We start from the raw sequence: 17880 nt of genomic DNA, 5'->3' as shown, positions 1-17880 counted from the left end.
GGTGTGTAACCCTGGCAACACGGTGTCTACAGTGCAAACAAAATGGGGTGTGTGTCATGAGGGTGATGCACAAAAGGCCTACATTAAAATCACTGCAAGCAGGCACAACAATCTAAAATTTAAAGCATGTGGATTCATCATGAACACAAACTTCCCTGAACTTGGAGCATCTCCTGACGGACTCACAATCTGTGACTGCTGTGGGAACGGCTGCCTGGAGATAAAGTGCCCTTACAATATAGGATGAGCAGCATCCAGCAGGCCGTGGATGCAAACGACAAAAACTTTTGCCTCCAGCTGTCTGTCAATCAACTACACCTGAAGAAAAACCATCCATATTACACACAGGTACAAAGTGAGATCTTTGTAACAAAATCAAATGACTGCGCCCTTGTTGTGTGGACCCAGAAAGACATGGCTGTCATCTGTGTCTCTCCAGGTCATGAATTCTGGAACCACGTACACAGAAAGTGCAGTTTCTTTAAAAATATTTGCCTTCCTGAGCTGGTAGGTAGATATTTCTCAGAGCAAGCTGGTACTCCAGCTTTAAGGAAGGCATAAATATGTAAATGTGTACTTGTATAACAGCATGTGAATCATGCTGTTGGACTTGTATTTGCACATATTTTCTGTTTACAATATTGTTTACTATAATTTCATAAAATGTTTACATTAAATTATTTTATATTTCATTACATTTTTTGTTCTTACCTAAAATATGTGAAATATATGAAATGTTTCCTAAAAATGTGATGTTTCATCAGGTCATCCTGAAATGTTTACTTTTAAATGCTTGATTACATAATTGTTTACTTGAAGTTTAATATTTCATTACTTGAAAACTTGCTACCTGAAAAACTTTAAACACATCAGATGTTTACATGTTACCTGAAGAGCTTGAATCAAATGTAACAGGAATGTTTACCATGTTGAATTTTTATGAAATTTGAAAAAACAACCACCACAATATTATTATTCAACTGTACATTTCAACACAAAACAATGAGTGACACAAACACAATTTTTATCTTTTTTACAATCGACATTTAGCATAAAACAGTACTAGGAACTGTACAAATATTTGAAAACACAAGCAGATAGTCTAATCTTTTTTCTCCAATCTATATTTTCCATATATCAGGATCAGCATTGCAGTGTCATATTAACATGTGCAGGTTTCATCAGCCAAAGGTTTGACAACCACACTAGGACAGATGTTCACTAAACTGCAGCACACACACACTCTGAAGAAGTGTCACCTCTTCACCCTCACATGTGAGCAGCAGCCTAATGGGTATAGTTCTGTGTAACATTTTCTATTTGTTTCTCATACAACCGATAACTCTTTCCACATGAATTCTAAGGTGTGCTACAGCTCTAGTTTTTTCAACATCCGTAGCATCAAGTTGACATCTTCCTTTAGTGAATGATGGGATTTTAACCTGAGCACTCAGCATTCCCACACTGTCTTTAATATCAAAGCCTCTGTCGGCCAACACAACATCCCCGGGTAATAATTTGGAGAGAAGACCACAGTTTTCTGTTATGTGCTTGTCTGAGGCACGTCCACCCCATCCCTTGGAAATAAAATAAATTGCACCATGTGGTGTGATACCAATAAGGTATTTCATCATAGTGTGCCTACCTTTGTAATGAGAGAAGGATTGTGCGCGTGCTTTTAAATTTGAGGGTCTTTCTATGCCTATTTCAAAACAGTCCACAATAATGGCTACACGTTTTCCAAATGTTTCAAAAAACGGAGGAGGCATTGTGGCTTGTAAACTATGCCTCTCAGGCCAGTGTACCATGGGCTTAAGGCGTGCATACAACACATCTACAGTGTCAGCAAAGGTATTAGAGTTTTATGTGCCAAATTAAAAAGATGGCAGAGATGTTGAACAGGTAGATCAAGTCTAAGACGCATTAGTGTGAGTAGATTTGAAATTGTGAAAGTTTTATTGATGTGGGCAGAAAAGGTCTCACAGTGTTAAACAATGACAAGATGGCAAAGCAATGAACTCCTGTATAGTATTTGACTTTTTTTGGGTCATCCTTAAAAAATTCTTTGTCCAGCTGTTTTTTATTCAGCTCTGACCCGAGTTCCCTGTTCTCCTTTAAGAGACGATTAATTTCTGCTCTTCTTTGTTCCCACAACTGACATTCTGTCTGTCGCCTTTTTGCTGCTGGTTCATCTTCCTCCTCCCCACCTGCAGCATCAGTGAACTCCTCTCCTAGGGATTCCACTGCAGACTCTCCAACTTGCTCCCCTCCTGCAGCCTCCAGCACTTGGTGATCTGTCGTGTCCATCGCTGCCTGGCCTTCAACTTCCCCTTGTGCTCTGTTGTAACTTCGCTTTAATCGACGAGCATTTCAGTCTGATGTTGACACTTTTACCTCAGAGTGACCCATGTACAGTGTCGGAGCCCAGTCAGGATTTAACTCATCCATTTCATATGAAGGTTTGCCTTGAAAAAGACATATCAGAACACAGATCAGTATTACTACAGTAAAAGTGACAACACTAGAAACTTTAAATAGTTTTTTCCACAATAACACAGATGTCAACTCTGTCTAAACTCGGACTACATTACATGCAAAATATAAACACGACCTAAACTAGGTTGACCCACTATGAACTGAACACGACCTAAACATGAGTACACCAGGACAAAATCATGGCAAAAATTTACGGCACAACTCCAACAAACCGAATTAAAATCCTCACCTGAATGGAAATGTCTGGAACAAACTAGCAGGTATCTTGTGATGTTGGAGAAGGTTATATCAGGACGTCTCACAGCAGATATCCAGGCCATTCGTCTCCTTTTTGTTACGTCCGACACATGAGCTCCCTCACGTTGTTTCCAGGCGGGGAAACTATAAAATGAAAGTCTGTTTTCAATCTTTTTACCTTTCCGGTCGTGTGACCGGACATTACATCCAATAACGCAGCAAGTTCGGACCATTGCTAAACTGTTCCTACTTAGATGCTAAAAAAATTTTTTTTAAAGACAGCAAAAAAGCTTGTATGTGACAGTTAATATGGAGGACAGTAAAAATGGTGGATCCGGCCCCATCGTATACCAGCAGCCGCCAAACCACAGATAAGTGATGTCACGCTCTAAAGCTCTATTTTCAACCACCTTCCCTGAAACAAAACACAGGTCAGAACTCGTTTAGCCTCACTCTGATTAATCTCTCTAGAATGATTTGTTCAATTAGCTTTGTAGAGATCTAGTAGAGTGCTGTATGAATGGGTAAATGAGGGCACAGATTGTTGTAAAGTGCTTTGAGTATCTTGAAATAAAATAGAAAGGTGCTATATAAGTACAATCCATTTACCATTTACATAAGGCACAGCATGGCTAAATGAGTTCTGACCCGTGGTTTATTTCAGGGAAGGAGGCTGAGGTCTGTCTGACCTTCAGTTGCAGTTCACACACGCTTACTAACATGAAAGCGGCGCAGCTGAAAGGAATGTACTTATACAGCACCTTTCTATCTTATCAAGATACTCAAAGATCTTTACAACACAATCTGTGCCTTAATTTACCCATTCATAGAGCACTCTACTAGATCTCTACAAAGAATAATCAGAGCTTTAACACATTCATAGACTGATGGGACACACAATGGAGAGGTTCAGTGTCTTGCTCATGGACACTTCAGCATGTGACTGCTGGTGGAATCGAACCCCCAACTCTCCCATTGGGGGACGACTGCTCTAGCCTCTCAGCAACAGCTGCCCCCAGCTGAAGAGGATTATTATTTAATATATGTAAACAAAAGTCTCAAAAATAAACTAATATTTGTAAATAGTTTATTTTTTTAGACATTTATTTTGTACAGTTACAGCTGTTTACTATGCAGGTCCTTCTCAAAAAATTAGCATATTGTGATAAAGGTCTTTATTTTCCATAATGTAATGATAAAAATGAAACTTTCATATATTTCAGATTCATTGCACACCAACAGAAATATTTCAGGACTTTGTTTTAATACTGATGATTATGGCATACAGCTCATGAAAACCCAAAATGCCTGTCCCAAAAAATTAGCATATTTCATCCCACCAATGAAAGACAAGTGTTTTTAATACAAAAAACACCAACCTTCAAATAATCATGTTCAGTTATGCACTCAATACTTGGTCGGGAATCCTTTTGCATGAATGACTGCTTCAATGCGGCGTGGCATGGAGGCAATCAGCCTGTGGCACTGCTGAGGTGTTATGGAGGCCCAGGATGCTTCGATAGCGACCTTAAGCTCATCCAGAGTGTTGGGTCTTGCGTCTCTCAACTTTCTCTTCACAATATCCCACAGGTTCTCTATGGGGTTCAGGTCAGGAGAGTTGGCAGGCCAATTGAGCCCAGTAATACCATGGTCAGTAAACCATTTACCAGTGGTTTTGGCACTGTGAGCAGGTGCCAGGTCGTGCTGAAAAATGAAATCTTCATCTCCATAAAGCTTTTCAGCAGATGGAAGCATGAAGTGCTCCAAAATCTCCTGATAGCTAGCTGCATTGACCCTGCCCTTGATAAAACACAGTGGACCAACACCAGCAGCTGACATGGCACCCCAGACCATCACTGACTGTGGGTGCTTCACACTGGACTTCTGGCATTTTGACATTTTCTTCTCCCCAGTCTTCCTCCAGACTCTGGCACCTTGATTTCCGAATGACATGCAAAATTTGCTTTCATCCGAAAAAAGTACTTTGGACCACTGAGCAACAGTCCAGTGCTGCTTCTCTGTAGCCCAGGTCAGGTGCTTCTGCCGCTGTTTCTGAATCAAAAGTGGCTTGACCTGGGGAATGCGGCACCTGTAGCCCATTTCCTGCACACGCCTGTGCACGGTGGCTCTGGATGTTTCTACTCCAGACTCAGTCCACTGCTTCCGCAGGTCCCCCAAGGTCTGGAATCGGCCCTTCTCCACAATTCTCCTCAGGGTCCGGTCACCTCTTCTCGTTGTGCAGCGTTTTCTGCCACACTTTTCCCTTCCCACAGACTTCCCACTGAGGTGCCTTGATACAGCACTCTGGGAACAGCCTATTTGTTCAGCAATTTCTTTCTGTGTCTTACCCTCTTGCTTGAGGGTGTCAATGATGGCCTTCTGGACAGCAGTCAGGTCGGCAGTCTTACCCATGATTGCGGTTTTGAGTAATGAACAAGGCTGGGAGTTTTTAAAAGCCTCAGGAATCTTTTGCAGGTGTTTAGAGTTACGTCGTTGATTCATATGGTTAGGTTAATAGCTTGTTTAGAGAATCTTTTCATGATATGCTAATTTTTTGGGACAGGCATTTTGAGTTTTCATGAGCTGTATGCCATAATCATCAGTATTAAAACAATTAAAGACCTGAAATATTTCAGTTGGTGTGCAATGAATCTGAAATATATGAAAGTTTCATTTTTATCATTACATTATGGAAAATAATGACCTTTATCACAATATGCTAATTTTTTTAGAAGGGCCTGTATGTGACTGTGTGACAATTGGGACAAAGCTTTGACTCTGAAATATATTTTTGTTAATACTTTATGTAAAGAAAAATATATCAATACATATATATATTCTATATCGCGATTTATCTTAAAATATCAAGATATTAATTTTGGTCCATATCGCCCAGCTCTAAATCCATTATTCCATCCATCCATCCATTATCTTCTGCTTGTTCTGAAGTGGGGTTGGGGGGGGGGGGGGGGGGCAGCAGCTTGAGAAGGCTGACCTGAGAGCACGTGATGGGGTATAAGGTTGTAGCAGCTAGGAGAGGTAGGGTGGGGCAAGACCATTGAGAGATTTTAAAGTAAATAAAAATCTTAAAACTGATTCTAAAATGTATGGGCAACCAGTGAGTGACGCTAAAATGGGGGAAATGTACTCGTGTTTACATGTGAGAGTTAAAAGACGTGCAGCACTTCTCTGTGGATTTTAAGGACACATATTTAATTGGATTTTCGATAACTGGTTCCTGCTTTTTGGACTCAGCTGGTTGTTGGTTTTATCAACAATCAAGGAAGTCGTCGGCAGCAAACTTGGACCCGATCACACTGCTTGCCTTTATGATGGCTTGGTTCGTGTCTCGCGTACCCAGACTCAAATGCTTTGGGCAGAATGGATCAGATTTGGGGGATTTTACTCAGTCATGTTCCATCGGTGTGGCCATGTAATTTGGACATTTCGGAACCGAGTCGACCAACACAGACTCAAGATAGATGTCATTAAGTTCTGCCTGTTGTAATATGTCAGGACAGCTTTGCTGTAGACACACTACTAATTAATTATTCTTAAAGCTAGTTCAAGCACAAAGAATATTAATTGTTAATTACAACGGATTCTTTTCTTTTTCGAGTTAAATTAATGCCATGTGGCCGAGATAACTGTGAGTGGATTGTTTAATCAGTGACATGAGACGCCATTTTATCTTTGACCCATCAGAATAAATGCGGTCATTTATTTAACAGAATCAAAATTTAACAAATCATGTACACAATGATTTGCTGATCTGTTTCTGATTAATAAACTTAGCAAGCTTTACTAACAAGACAACAGCACATTACTGATTGAGGCTGATTCACCTCTGAAGGCATCTAGATTACTGGCGAATAGAAAAGTTAGAGAGGAGACACAGATTTAAAGATTTAAAAGGAGGTTTAGATGGAAGCTATGTGTGAAACCAGAACTTTGCACCCTTCCTCAGACACCCCGCTCAGTTTTCCGGTACACTTCAGGACGTGCAGCGAATTGGTTACCTTAGCAGAGGATGCATCCACTCCGGAACAGAAGTCCATTAGTACGATCCCGTTACAGCGTCTCCGGGTTAAAGTAGCTGGGAATCTTTAGAATAAATGCATATACTCAGTTCCACCGAATAAGCTTCCTTAGAAGTGGAGCATCTACTGCTCCGGTTGAGTGCACAGCGATGCGAGCCGTGACTCCGCTAAAGGGAGGGACCCCTTGGCACATGGTCCCATCCATCCGCTCAAAGTTCTGAAGACTTAGCCCTAAGACTTAAGGCTCCGACTGAGTTCCAGCACTGAACTCCAGGACTGCACTTCAGGACTGAACTGAGTTCCGGGACCGAACTCCACGACCGAACTCCAGGATCGAACTGAATAGTTCCACGAAGTGTTCCTTTTAAAGGGGTATACACTTCCTGTTACGTGGCACTTCCTGATTGGTTGAAACAACCAGCAGGGGGGTGGTTCTAGTGATGTCAAGAGGGTCAGTAGGAGTCAAGAGACAGCAGGAATGTTTACGAACGGTTAGTACAGACAAAGAAGTGTTTATGAAGAGGTGAGACAAAGCAGGTGTCAGTTGAAGTTATTTACTGTCTGCTAGCTTTAAAAACAAGACACTTTGTTCTAATAACTCATCTCTGTTTGTCTCTGACTTTCGACCGACATCACTACTCCTCATTCAGACAGAAGACTAAAATGCACACTTACTTCGTAAATAGACATTTAACTGTATTATCAAAGTCTAATGAAGTTTAAAAATCATTAATACTGTTTCACAGTTGATTTAAATGAGTGGTTCACTTCAACATTTAGAAATGGTATGAACTAAACACACTTTGATTATCAAGAAATTCTAAAATAGTAATGATAATGTAAAAAAGAGAATGTTCTTTCAATTGATTAATTCAGGATACAATTAAATAGTCTCTTGATGAGATAATTTGTATTTCTGGATTCAAATCAATGAAAGAACAGTCCCTGTCCCCTGAAGGTCTTCAGAGACAGATTGTTGTCGGAGGCCTAGTTCACTACACTGTCACCAAAACAACTGTGTTTATCTGAATTTGGCTCCCTTGGGTGGCCTTGAAGGCCATCTTATCTGAATTACTATACTCAACTCTAGACTCACCCATCCTTGATGACTTGGTCTCATACTACAATACTGGTCTTCACTCAATACTCAACTCTCTTGCTCCGCTAAAAACCAGATCTGTTTCTTTTGTTCGCTCTGCGCCCTGGTTTACTACAGAACTTCGGCTCATGAAGGCTAAAGGACGGCAACTTGAAAGGCTCCACCGGAAAACTGGACTGGTTGTACATAAAGACATTTACAAAACTCACATATTGCATTACAAGGACTGTATCAATCAAGCCAAATCCTCCTACTACACTTGTTTAATTGGTTCAAATGAAGGCTCCACCAAGTCAATATTCTCCCTCTACAAGAACATCACCCAAGCCCCGGACTCCCTACCTTCACATCTGTGTTCAACTGAATTTTGTAACTCCCTCATGTCATTTTTTGACAGTAAAATTGTTAAGATCCATCAGTATCTCAGCTCACAACCGACCCCTTGTCCTACTCGTGAACTTTCTCCTCCAGCCCACTCCTTCTCTTCCTTCGAACTCCCGACAACTTCAGAAATCATAAGCCTCATCAACAAGTCCAAGTTGTCCACCTGTTTGCTTGACCCTCTTCCAACAGTTCTGGTTAAAGCCTGTGCCCCATCTATACTCCCTCTCATTTCTGCCATTATTCACTCCTCTCTCTCCACCGGAACAGTTCCTGCATCATTTAAAATTGCTGCCATAACCCCTATCCTGAAAAAACCTGGCGCTGATTACCGTAATCACAATAATTTCCGTCCTATCTCCAACTTGCCTTTCATCTCCAAGATTCTTGAAAAGACAGTTGCATCTCAACTCCATACTTACTTATCCAACAATAACCTGTATGAACTGTTTCAGTCTGGTTTTCGTCCCCTCCATAGTACAGAAACAGCTCTTATAAAAATCACCAATGACCTCCTCTTGGCAGCTGACTCCGGCTTGCTGTCCATCCTCATCCTCCTCGACCTGAGTGCAGCGTTTGACACCATTTGCCATGCCACCCTACTCAATAGACTTTCCTCTATCGGTATCACTCAGACTCCTCTAAATTGGTTTAAATCATATCTCTCCGGCCGCACTCAGTTCATCCGGATCAAAACCTTCACTTCTGAGCCTTCATCTGTCACATCAGGAGTTCCCCAGGGCTCTGTCCTGGGACCCCTCCTCTTCATTATTTATCTTCTTCCCCTCGGCACTATTTTCCACAAGCACAATATCGATTTCCACTGTTATGCGGATGACACCCAGCTCTATGTTTCCAGTAAGCCCGCCTCCAACCTCCCGCCATCTTCGCTTACCGACTGCTTGACTGAAATAAAATCCTGGTTCACCTCAAATTTTCTTAAACTTAACAGTGACAAAACAGAGGTTCTTCTCATTGGTACAAAATCCACCCTGGCTAAAACCAAAAATTTCAGTATTGACATTGATAACCGTTCCATTTCTCCCTCCCCTCAGGTAAAGAGTCTAGGTGTCATCCTCGACAGCACTCTCTTTCTTTCCAGTCTCATATCAACAACACCATCCGTTCGGCTTATTTTCACCTACGCAACATCAACCGCCTCCGCCCCTCCCTTACTCCCCATTCCACTGCCATCCTTGTTCACTGTCTGGTTACATCGCGCCTGGACTATTGCAACTCCCTTCTGTTCGGTCTCACCCACAAATCTCTTCATAAGCTCCAACTGGTCCAGAACTCAGCTGCCCGCATCATCACCAAAACCCCATCCATTCATCACATCACTCCAGTCCTGCAAAAACTCCACTGGCTGCCAACCAAGTTCCGCATAGATTACAAAATTCTCCTGTTCACTTTCAAGGCCCTCTACAATCTCTCCCCACCATATCTTTCAAATCTTATTCATATTGCCATTCCCTCTCGCTCCCTCAGATCATCCTCCTCCATCCTTTTGACTGTCCCCTCCGCCCGTCTCACCACCATGGGGAGCAGAGCCTTCAGTCGCTCTGCTCCCCGACTTTGGAACTCGTTACCACCTCACATTAGAAACATAAAGTCAATCTCACAATACAAATCAGAACTCAAAACACACCTTTTTAGATCTGCTTTTTCCACCTGACACAATTGGTTTTGCCTGATTTTATATTGATTTTATACATTGTCTTTTTTCTTCCTTTCTTTTTCTTTTCTTTTCATCTCTTAGTTTCTGTTACTGCTGATTTTATTCTTTGTACGGTGTCCTTGAGTGCCAGAAAGGCGCCTTTGAAATAAAATGTATTATTATTATTATTATTAATTTGCCTGGAGAACATGTGATCTGATGCTCACCACCCCCTCCCTGAGGAATTTCCAACTGATAACCAGATGAAACCATCTGAATAAACATTGTGTTATCATTTCAGGACTCTTGGATTCTCATAGACGTTATTCTTGGCCATTCCTCGACATACCTCGAGAATGTTTATGGATCTCACCGGAGGACACTGACTGATTATTCCATCCTTATCAGAACTCTTACAGTGCCCTCGAGAGCATCTATGAACATGCTCACCGCTCTCGTCGTCTCCCCTCTGCAGAATGTCTATGTCACTATGTGCTTGTTTGTGCGAGGTGTTTTTTTTAATATCAGAGGGTTTTTTTTCCTCTGGCAGGAAAAAAAAAAGTCTCCTGGACAGTTCGTTTTTCTGTACCAATTTTGTAATTAATATTAATTCTAACAAGAAGAAAATTACGTTACACATTACAGCACAAATCTTTTTTTATTTTTTAACTTAGGTATTTTTCCATTCCAAGCAGTTTTCTTAAATAAAAATAAATAATTTCCAGGTCAAAAGAACAGTTGCAAACCAGTGACACGTCAGTGACTAATGCTCACTGCTACACACTGAGGACCTTTTCACTTAACAGTTTTTATTCAGAAACAAAATGTCTGCTTTCTCTGGACATTAACAAGCCCGCTCCTGGCTGATGGTGTCTCCAGCAGTAGAAAATGTTTGCTCTAAAGGTGTGGATGATGTTGTTGCACACACAGATACCTGGTTGCCAGTTTGATAGCACTGGCATAGTGTCCCTCACATTCCACCAGCAGGTCACTGGATTCACTGAGGTTAGGGTTGATGCAGACATCTGCACCTCTGTGTCTCTTCCTGAATCTTCTCTGTTGCTCTCTGGGGTTTAGGGTTCTGATCATCTACCTAATTGACATGAGAACAAAACATCAACAATAACATGGTTGTTTTATTGTTGTGCACAAACCATTATCTAGGCTGAGAGATAACGGCTTAACTGGTCAACAATATCCTTTACAGCTTAACTTACCTCCATCATGCAGCCTCCACAGTAGAAAAATGCAGCAAACTCAAAGTTTGTGACTGTCCTGTGCCCCCCCCCCCCCCCCATCTCGCTTTTCGTTGTCACTCTGTCCTCCTCACATCAGGGTCAGAGGCTCCTGTGAGGAGAACATTAACATAAACAGTGAGCATTAGGTGAACTGTTTAACCAGCTGACCCATTGGATGAGCACATTTTTACAAGCTTTATCTGTTACTGACAATCTTTAGTTAGCTTCTGATTTTAACTAGCTATATAACCATAAAATAAAGCTCCACACTAATATCTTAAAGGATCCTAGTTTAACTCACCGCGATGCACGTATTAAGCTGCAGTAACGTTAACAAACGTAAACTTACCAGCTGAAATCCCAGACACAGCTCCGTCCTCGGAGTTCTTTGATGAAGAGGAGTCCAGTCATGGAATGTTGAATCAGGCCGTTCAACACCCACTGGCTGACTTTAATGCTGAGAGGAGGGGGGAGGCTGCGGTCCCCCTTGGAGATAAACACGGAGCAACTTTCCGCTCGTAAATTGAAGCCGTTCAATGCTACACGCGCTGCACAAGTGAACCCCATCTGTGGGCGTACCCAGCGTTATATACACACAGCTATACGGCAGCTCTATACAGCCCTGGGTGTAAACATGTAGTCTGTTTACCATATGTCTGTGTTTTGCCTGCCTGCGTGCTGAAACCAAGTGACACGTTACATCCAATACCGAAACTTAACATGGAAAGAAGAGTCATATTTCAATCCATATACCAACCGACGCAGTTCAGTCTGTGCCATAAAAGAACCTCGGTTTGGTATATAGCCCTAGTAAGAAGTTGAAGATCTAGTAGCATTTGACGTTCGAATACCAAAAGAGAGTTGGTTGACGCTATGCACAAAAAGTGACAGGAACAACACAAAAACACACAAAGTTGACAACGACAGGCGGCAGGCCATACACACAGGTGCCATCTTAAGGCTGACATCATCATGTTATTTATTTGTATTCATGTTGTTTTCATTTCAATCAATACCAGAATTTGTACATAACTTTATATTTTTGTCTGTATGATATTTTTAAATATTAAATGTTCTGATCAGTTAATTACTACTTTAAAGGCAGAGCTTATTTATAACATTAACTAAGTCTGAAGAACTTCTACCATGATGGTAATTATTAATTATTTAGTGTAATAAAATCAATAAGAAAGTCTCGTCTTTGACTTAAAATTTCTGTTTGGGATCAATAAAGTATTTTTGCATTTGAAACTGAAGCAGGATAAGAAAAAACAAAGAAAAAGTGGATCCATAATGTTTTCATGTCAAATAAAACTGTTTGAAAATAGGTTTTGTTTTATTTTGAGGGTGTTTTCCTCAAATCTCTTTCACTCTCACGCGCTGCTCATTCAGCCTCGCACACAGGTCAGTCAGTCTCAGGCCTGCAGAGGAGTGTAAACTCCAGAGTCCTGGCCTAAAGATGTTGCTCTTCTGTGCTAGCCTGGCCCATCCTTTTGGCCAGTGGCTGTTTATTTTCCCTGATGTAGAACTGATCATAACCCTCCTGGGACTGAACAGCATATACAATATTACTCTGTTCCAGGGGACTAGATCCAGCACAAACAGGTTAATATTGTATAGTTCAGTGTTTCAGTGTAGGTCACGAAGGGTCAATGGGGTTGGGGTAGGGAGGAGGAGATGGAGATGTCTGTATTGCGCGCTAGCTAGTGCCGGCAGGGGGAGGGGACTTAGCTAACGCGTCTGTATTGCGTGTCGTTAGCTTAGCACTATGTGAGTGCTGGCTGTTGTCGAGAAGAGCTATGGAGCCGTGGGTGAAGGACATTTCGGTAGGCAGGGCGCTTGCTTCTGTTGACAGGGCGGGACACCCCCTTGGATAATGGTAGAGGAAAATCTTAATTTTTATTCATTTTGAATAATCCATCCATCCATCCATCTTTTATCCGCTTCTTCCATTTTGGGTCACGGGGGTCGCCGGTGCCCATGTCCAGCAATCACTGTGTGAGAGGCAGGGTACACCCTGGACAGGTTGCAAGTCCATCACAGGGACACACAGAGAAAAACAACCATTCACTCTCTCACTCTCACCTAGGGACAATTTAGAGTTACCATCAGTCTAACATGCATGTTTTTGGTCTGTGGGAGGAAACCGGAGTACCTGGAGAAAACCCACGGAGAGAACATGCAAACTCCACCCAGAAAGGCCCCCGGACCGGAGTTTGAACCAGGGATCTGCTTGCTGAGGCAGCAGCTCTACCAGTTGCGCCACCGTGCTGCCCGCTGAATAATCCAGGTAAAAAAAATCCAACAAAGATCAGTCAGGTCATCTGAATGGTTTCTTTTATTGTTGAGAGACGTTTAAACAAACTGTGTCCCACAAGCAGCACACTCCCATAGCGAACAAACCCATTTGCTGGTAATAAAATGATTTCTGGGTCCCGCCCTCTCCTCTGTTGACTCCTCCCAGGCAGCCACAGCCAAAGTGGTTCAAAACATCAAGGTTCTTGCTCAATAAGCCAGATTTAAAAAATCCAACAAAGTTCAATCAGGTCATTTGGACGGTTTCTTTTTTGGCTGTGGCTGCTTGGGAGGAGCAACAATAACCTGGAGTCAAACCTGCAGCCTCAGGATTACAAGATCCTAGCACTGACCACTGAGCTATCACAGCCAGTTAATCTTTCTTCAGTGTATTAAAATGTTTATTTTGTAATGTGTTTACCTGTATGTTCTTATTTTATGCTTTAAAGAAAGGTCAGGTGACACCATGATGCTTCTCTACTGTGCAGACACTGGTCCCTAAAATACACCACGGCAGCTTCCATTAACCTGGTCCTGCAGTCTTCATTCCCAGCACAGAGGATGAGGACACTCAGCCTAGTTTTAGACTTTGTCTATGGGTCCTCAGGGGCCACATATCAGCAGATGTCCTATAAATGAATGATACGAGTCTTTGCAGAATTGGATAAGATGTTGATATTCAGCCAGTTGAATCAGTTCTGAAGCTGGGAAACAACCATCAGCAGCAGGATAGCGCCCTTCTCAAGGAACTTCTAATTGTTTTATTTCAGCCTTTTAACAGTATAACTACCTTAAAAATGCACTTCATCACTTACAATAATTAACTGTATTATACATTCCTCTGGATGATTAACCATGTTATATTCTACATATCAGTTTTATCCTAAAAAAGCAACTTTCAGTGCATTATGTTGCCGTTCCTTGTTCTGCAGTGTGTTAACTACAAGCTTTTAAATCAAGATTATACCGTCATCGAAATGAACACACCTCAGTGCATGTTGTGTTGCTTCAAGCCACATTATCTGATCATCCTTGAACCATCAGCACTCAGGGAACTACACGAACCCAAGTCTTCTGAACAGGACTGCCTGTACTCACTCCTCTCCATCACTAAACATTTTAAACATCACGTACTTATTAACTTCAAAAATGGTGCGCTGGCTTGGCAGACACGTTGTCGCAGTTTGCTTGTTAGATGAAAACTAAAAAGCACAGAGGAAGCAACAGCAGTAGCTTTTTATTTGTTTTGTTTACAGGTTTACAATACCCGGAGGCTGAGCAGAAGCCAAGGCCCAGACATACAGACAGCACTGAGCTAGCACGGCAACTGTTTTATCTTATATTGTGCTCAGAGAGGCTACAAAAACATGAGAACTAACTAACTTACCTTATAAAATGCCCCGCTCGTCCCTCTTACTTCCACAACCAGCTCCTCCATGACGCAACTTACTACAGCTCGCTAGCTGGCTAACTACTGTTAGCGATGTTAGCAGCCAGCTAGCTGTCTGGCTAGCCTGACGTTAGCCAAGATAAGAGTTTTCAATCAAAGAACACGCTTCTGTCCAAATTTCCTCGGCAACTGCGTGCAAGAAGAGCCTAAAATAACCGTAAACGTCGGTAATGTTACAACCGATTTTCACAGTGCATGTACTTGTGTTTTCTTCTTTCAGATTTACAAATCGGGGCGTGTGAGAAATCAAAGACAAGTGTGTTTCCCACAGGTTAGCCTGTTCTGTAATGTTGTGTGATTAGTGGAGTATGGTAGGCCGTTGTAGCACATAATTAAACACACCCACAATTATTACTACACAAAATTACAATCATTTAGGTAGAATTAAAAAATAAATAAAAAAGCATTTAAATCAAATTGTGTACTTCTAAATAAATAAGTCTAAAGATTCTAAAAATGTTAAATGACTTTTACCATTTATTTAATGGCTAGACAGAATACATATTGCAAAAATTCGCAATAAATTCTGCACTGATATAAAGAAAAGTCCAGAAAGCTACAAGTTTTATTCCATATCCAGAATCAGCATTTTAGACAGCTCAAATATCAGTCTTTCTATGGCAAATAAGGAGGCACTTGAGAAAAATAAACATTTCTGAAAGAAATCCCATCCAGCCATTATCCTTTACCCGCTTCTTCCATTTTGGGTCACAGGGGTCGCCGGTGCCCATGTCCAGCAATCACTGTGCGAGGGGTGGGGTACACCCTGGACAGGTCGCAAGTCCATCACAGGGACACATAGAGACAAACGAGACAAACAACCATTCACTCTCAGGGACAATTTAGTTACCAATCAGCCTAACATGGTAAATGGACTGTACTTATAAAGCACCTTTTTTATCCTGTCAAGACACTCAAAGCGCTTTACACAACAATCTGTGCCTCATTTACCCATTCATACAGCTCTATACTAGATCTCTACAAAGCTAATTGAATAAATCATTCTAAAGAGACTAATCAGTGATTTATCACATTCATACACTGATGGGACACACATAGGAGGCAATGAGAGGTTCAGTGTCTTGCCCAGGGACACTTCATCATGTGACAGCAGGTGGAGTCGAACCCCCAACTCTTGCATTGAAGGACGACTGCTCTAACCACTGAGCCACAGCCGCCCCATGCAAACATGCATGTTTTTGGTCTGTGGGAGAAACTGGAGTACCTGGAAAAAACCCATGCATGCAAGGAGAGAACATGCAAACTCCACCCAGAAAGGCCACCGGACCGGGATTTGAACCTGGGACCTGCTCGCTGAGAGGCAGCAGCTCTACCAGTTGCACCACCGTGCTGCCCCGAAAGAAATTCCATTATTTAATATTAGGGGTGTAACGGTACACGTGGGTGTATTGAACCGTTTCGGTACAGCATGTTCGGTTCTGTCCATGTGCGTACTGTTTCAGTTATTTTTACACTCATTAAATTTAATAACGAGAGATTATGTGCAGCGGAACTAAGATTCCTAAGCGTGTTTCAGCACGGCGCTATTATCTTGCAGCATGCGCAGCATTAGCAGCCTAGTATCTCGTTCTGGTCTCCTGTTTGGGAACGTTATGGCTTTCTTGTTAAAAGACAAGTGAACAAATCCAAAGCCTGTGTCGACGTTGTTTCACGGAGATTGGATCTGCAACAGGCAACACGTCTAACTTGTTAACGCACTTGAAACGACATCATCGGAACATGAATATCTCTTCTAGCAGCTTGTTGCAAACACAAATAACAGCAGTATCTAAACAACCTTATCAGGTAATTCAGAGGATTAGGTATTTAGGGTAAGTAGGGGGAGTGGTGGCGCAGAGGTTAGAGAAGGTGTGCCTGTGATCGGAAGATCGCAGATTCAAGCCCCGGTACCGACAACATTTTAAAAAAATGTGGGTGGGGTAGGTGAAGCACCCACACCTGCCCCCACCCTCATTCGCCCCACTCTGGGCCCATGAGCAAGGCCCTTAACTCCCATCTGCTCCTTAAAAAGGTCTCTCTTGAAAATGAGTTCTCGTGGCTCAATGAGATTACCTGAATAAATAAAGGGTAAATGAAAATAAATAAATAAATCAGATCGTCCAGAGCAAAAACACAAGCTGTTGGGAGTTTTTAAAGCTCTGGATCTATGTCCGAATGTTATTGATGCGCCGGCTTTGAAGTTATTGAGCCCCGCTACGACATCCCATCACGTAAACACTTCAGCCAAACAGTTGTAGCAGCACTTTATAAAAAAGCTAAAACTGGTATTGTCAACAAGCCCTGGACCAGATTAAAGCCCTGCCCTGATGATGATGATGAACGAGAGATTCAACCACCTTATAACAGAAATTATCGCTGTTCAAGATGAGGTATTGTTATTATATTATTATTATCTAATTAGGCCCAAGCAGCAAAGTGCTGCAAAGGCCATTACTGAGATATAACTGTTGGAATAACCTAGGGGGTGCACTCGAGTCAAATGTTAAATAGCAAAACAAATGTATATAGAAGTGCTCACTGATGACGCACGGAAAATCTGGTAAAGATTGGATAATGTATCATTGAGATATCCTGATGCATGCTCAATAATCCAGGTAGAAAAATCTAAAAAAGTTAAATCTGGTCCTCTGGACATTCAAAAAAAAACAAAAACAAAGCAAATCAACAAAAAAATGTAGAAACGTTTCGTCTCTCATCCGAGAGACTTCCTCAGTCTGAGGTGCTGTATTCAGCTCAGTCTCTTAAATAGCAACGTCTCAGAGTGGATCAACCAGTTTTGCTGCTGACAACCAAAACCAGCTGATCACATGCTCAAGAAGGACCATCAGCCTAACAATGGATCATTAGCACACTGATGGCTGTTTACTGTTCACAGAGGGCTGAGTGATACTAGCAATCACAGCATTGTAAGAGGGGGACAGTTGAACCCGGAGGCCTCCACCCCTGTTTAACGATGGACGATTTCT

The 17880-nt window shown here is 41.9% G+C and overlaps 1 protein-coding gene across 1 annotated transcript in view; it reads right to left on the bottom strand.

Annotated features, from left to right (window-relative positions):
- The window catches only part of fmr1 (FMRP translational regulator 1), a 124861-nt gene extending 109674 nt beyond the window's left edge, over nucleotides 1-15187 (bottom strand). Inside the window, exon 1 of the mRNA XM_037675427.1 lies at nucleotides 14831-15187. Within this exon, the coding sequence (XP_037531355.1) occupies nucleotides 14831-14881 (51 nt within the window). The 5' untranslated portion in view covers nucleotides 14882-15187. The remainder of the gene's footprint in view (nucleotides 1-14830) is intronic.
- Nucleotides 15188-17880: the final 2693 nt, after the last annotated feature.

This window comes from Nematolebias whitei, chromosome 4 (assembly GCF_014905685.2).
Source record: "Nematolebias whitei isolate Nwh7 chromosome 4, NemWhi1, whole genome shotgun sequence".
Classification (NCBI taxonomy): domain Eukaryota; kingdom Metazoa; phylum Chordata; class Actinopteri; order Cyprinodontiformes; family Rivulidae; genus Nematolebias; species Nematolebias whitei.
This window is presented reverse-complemented; position numbering and strand designations above follow the sequence as displayed.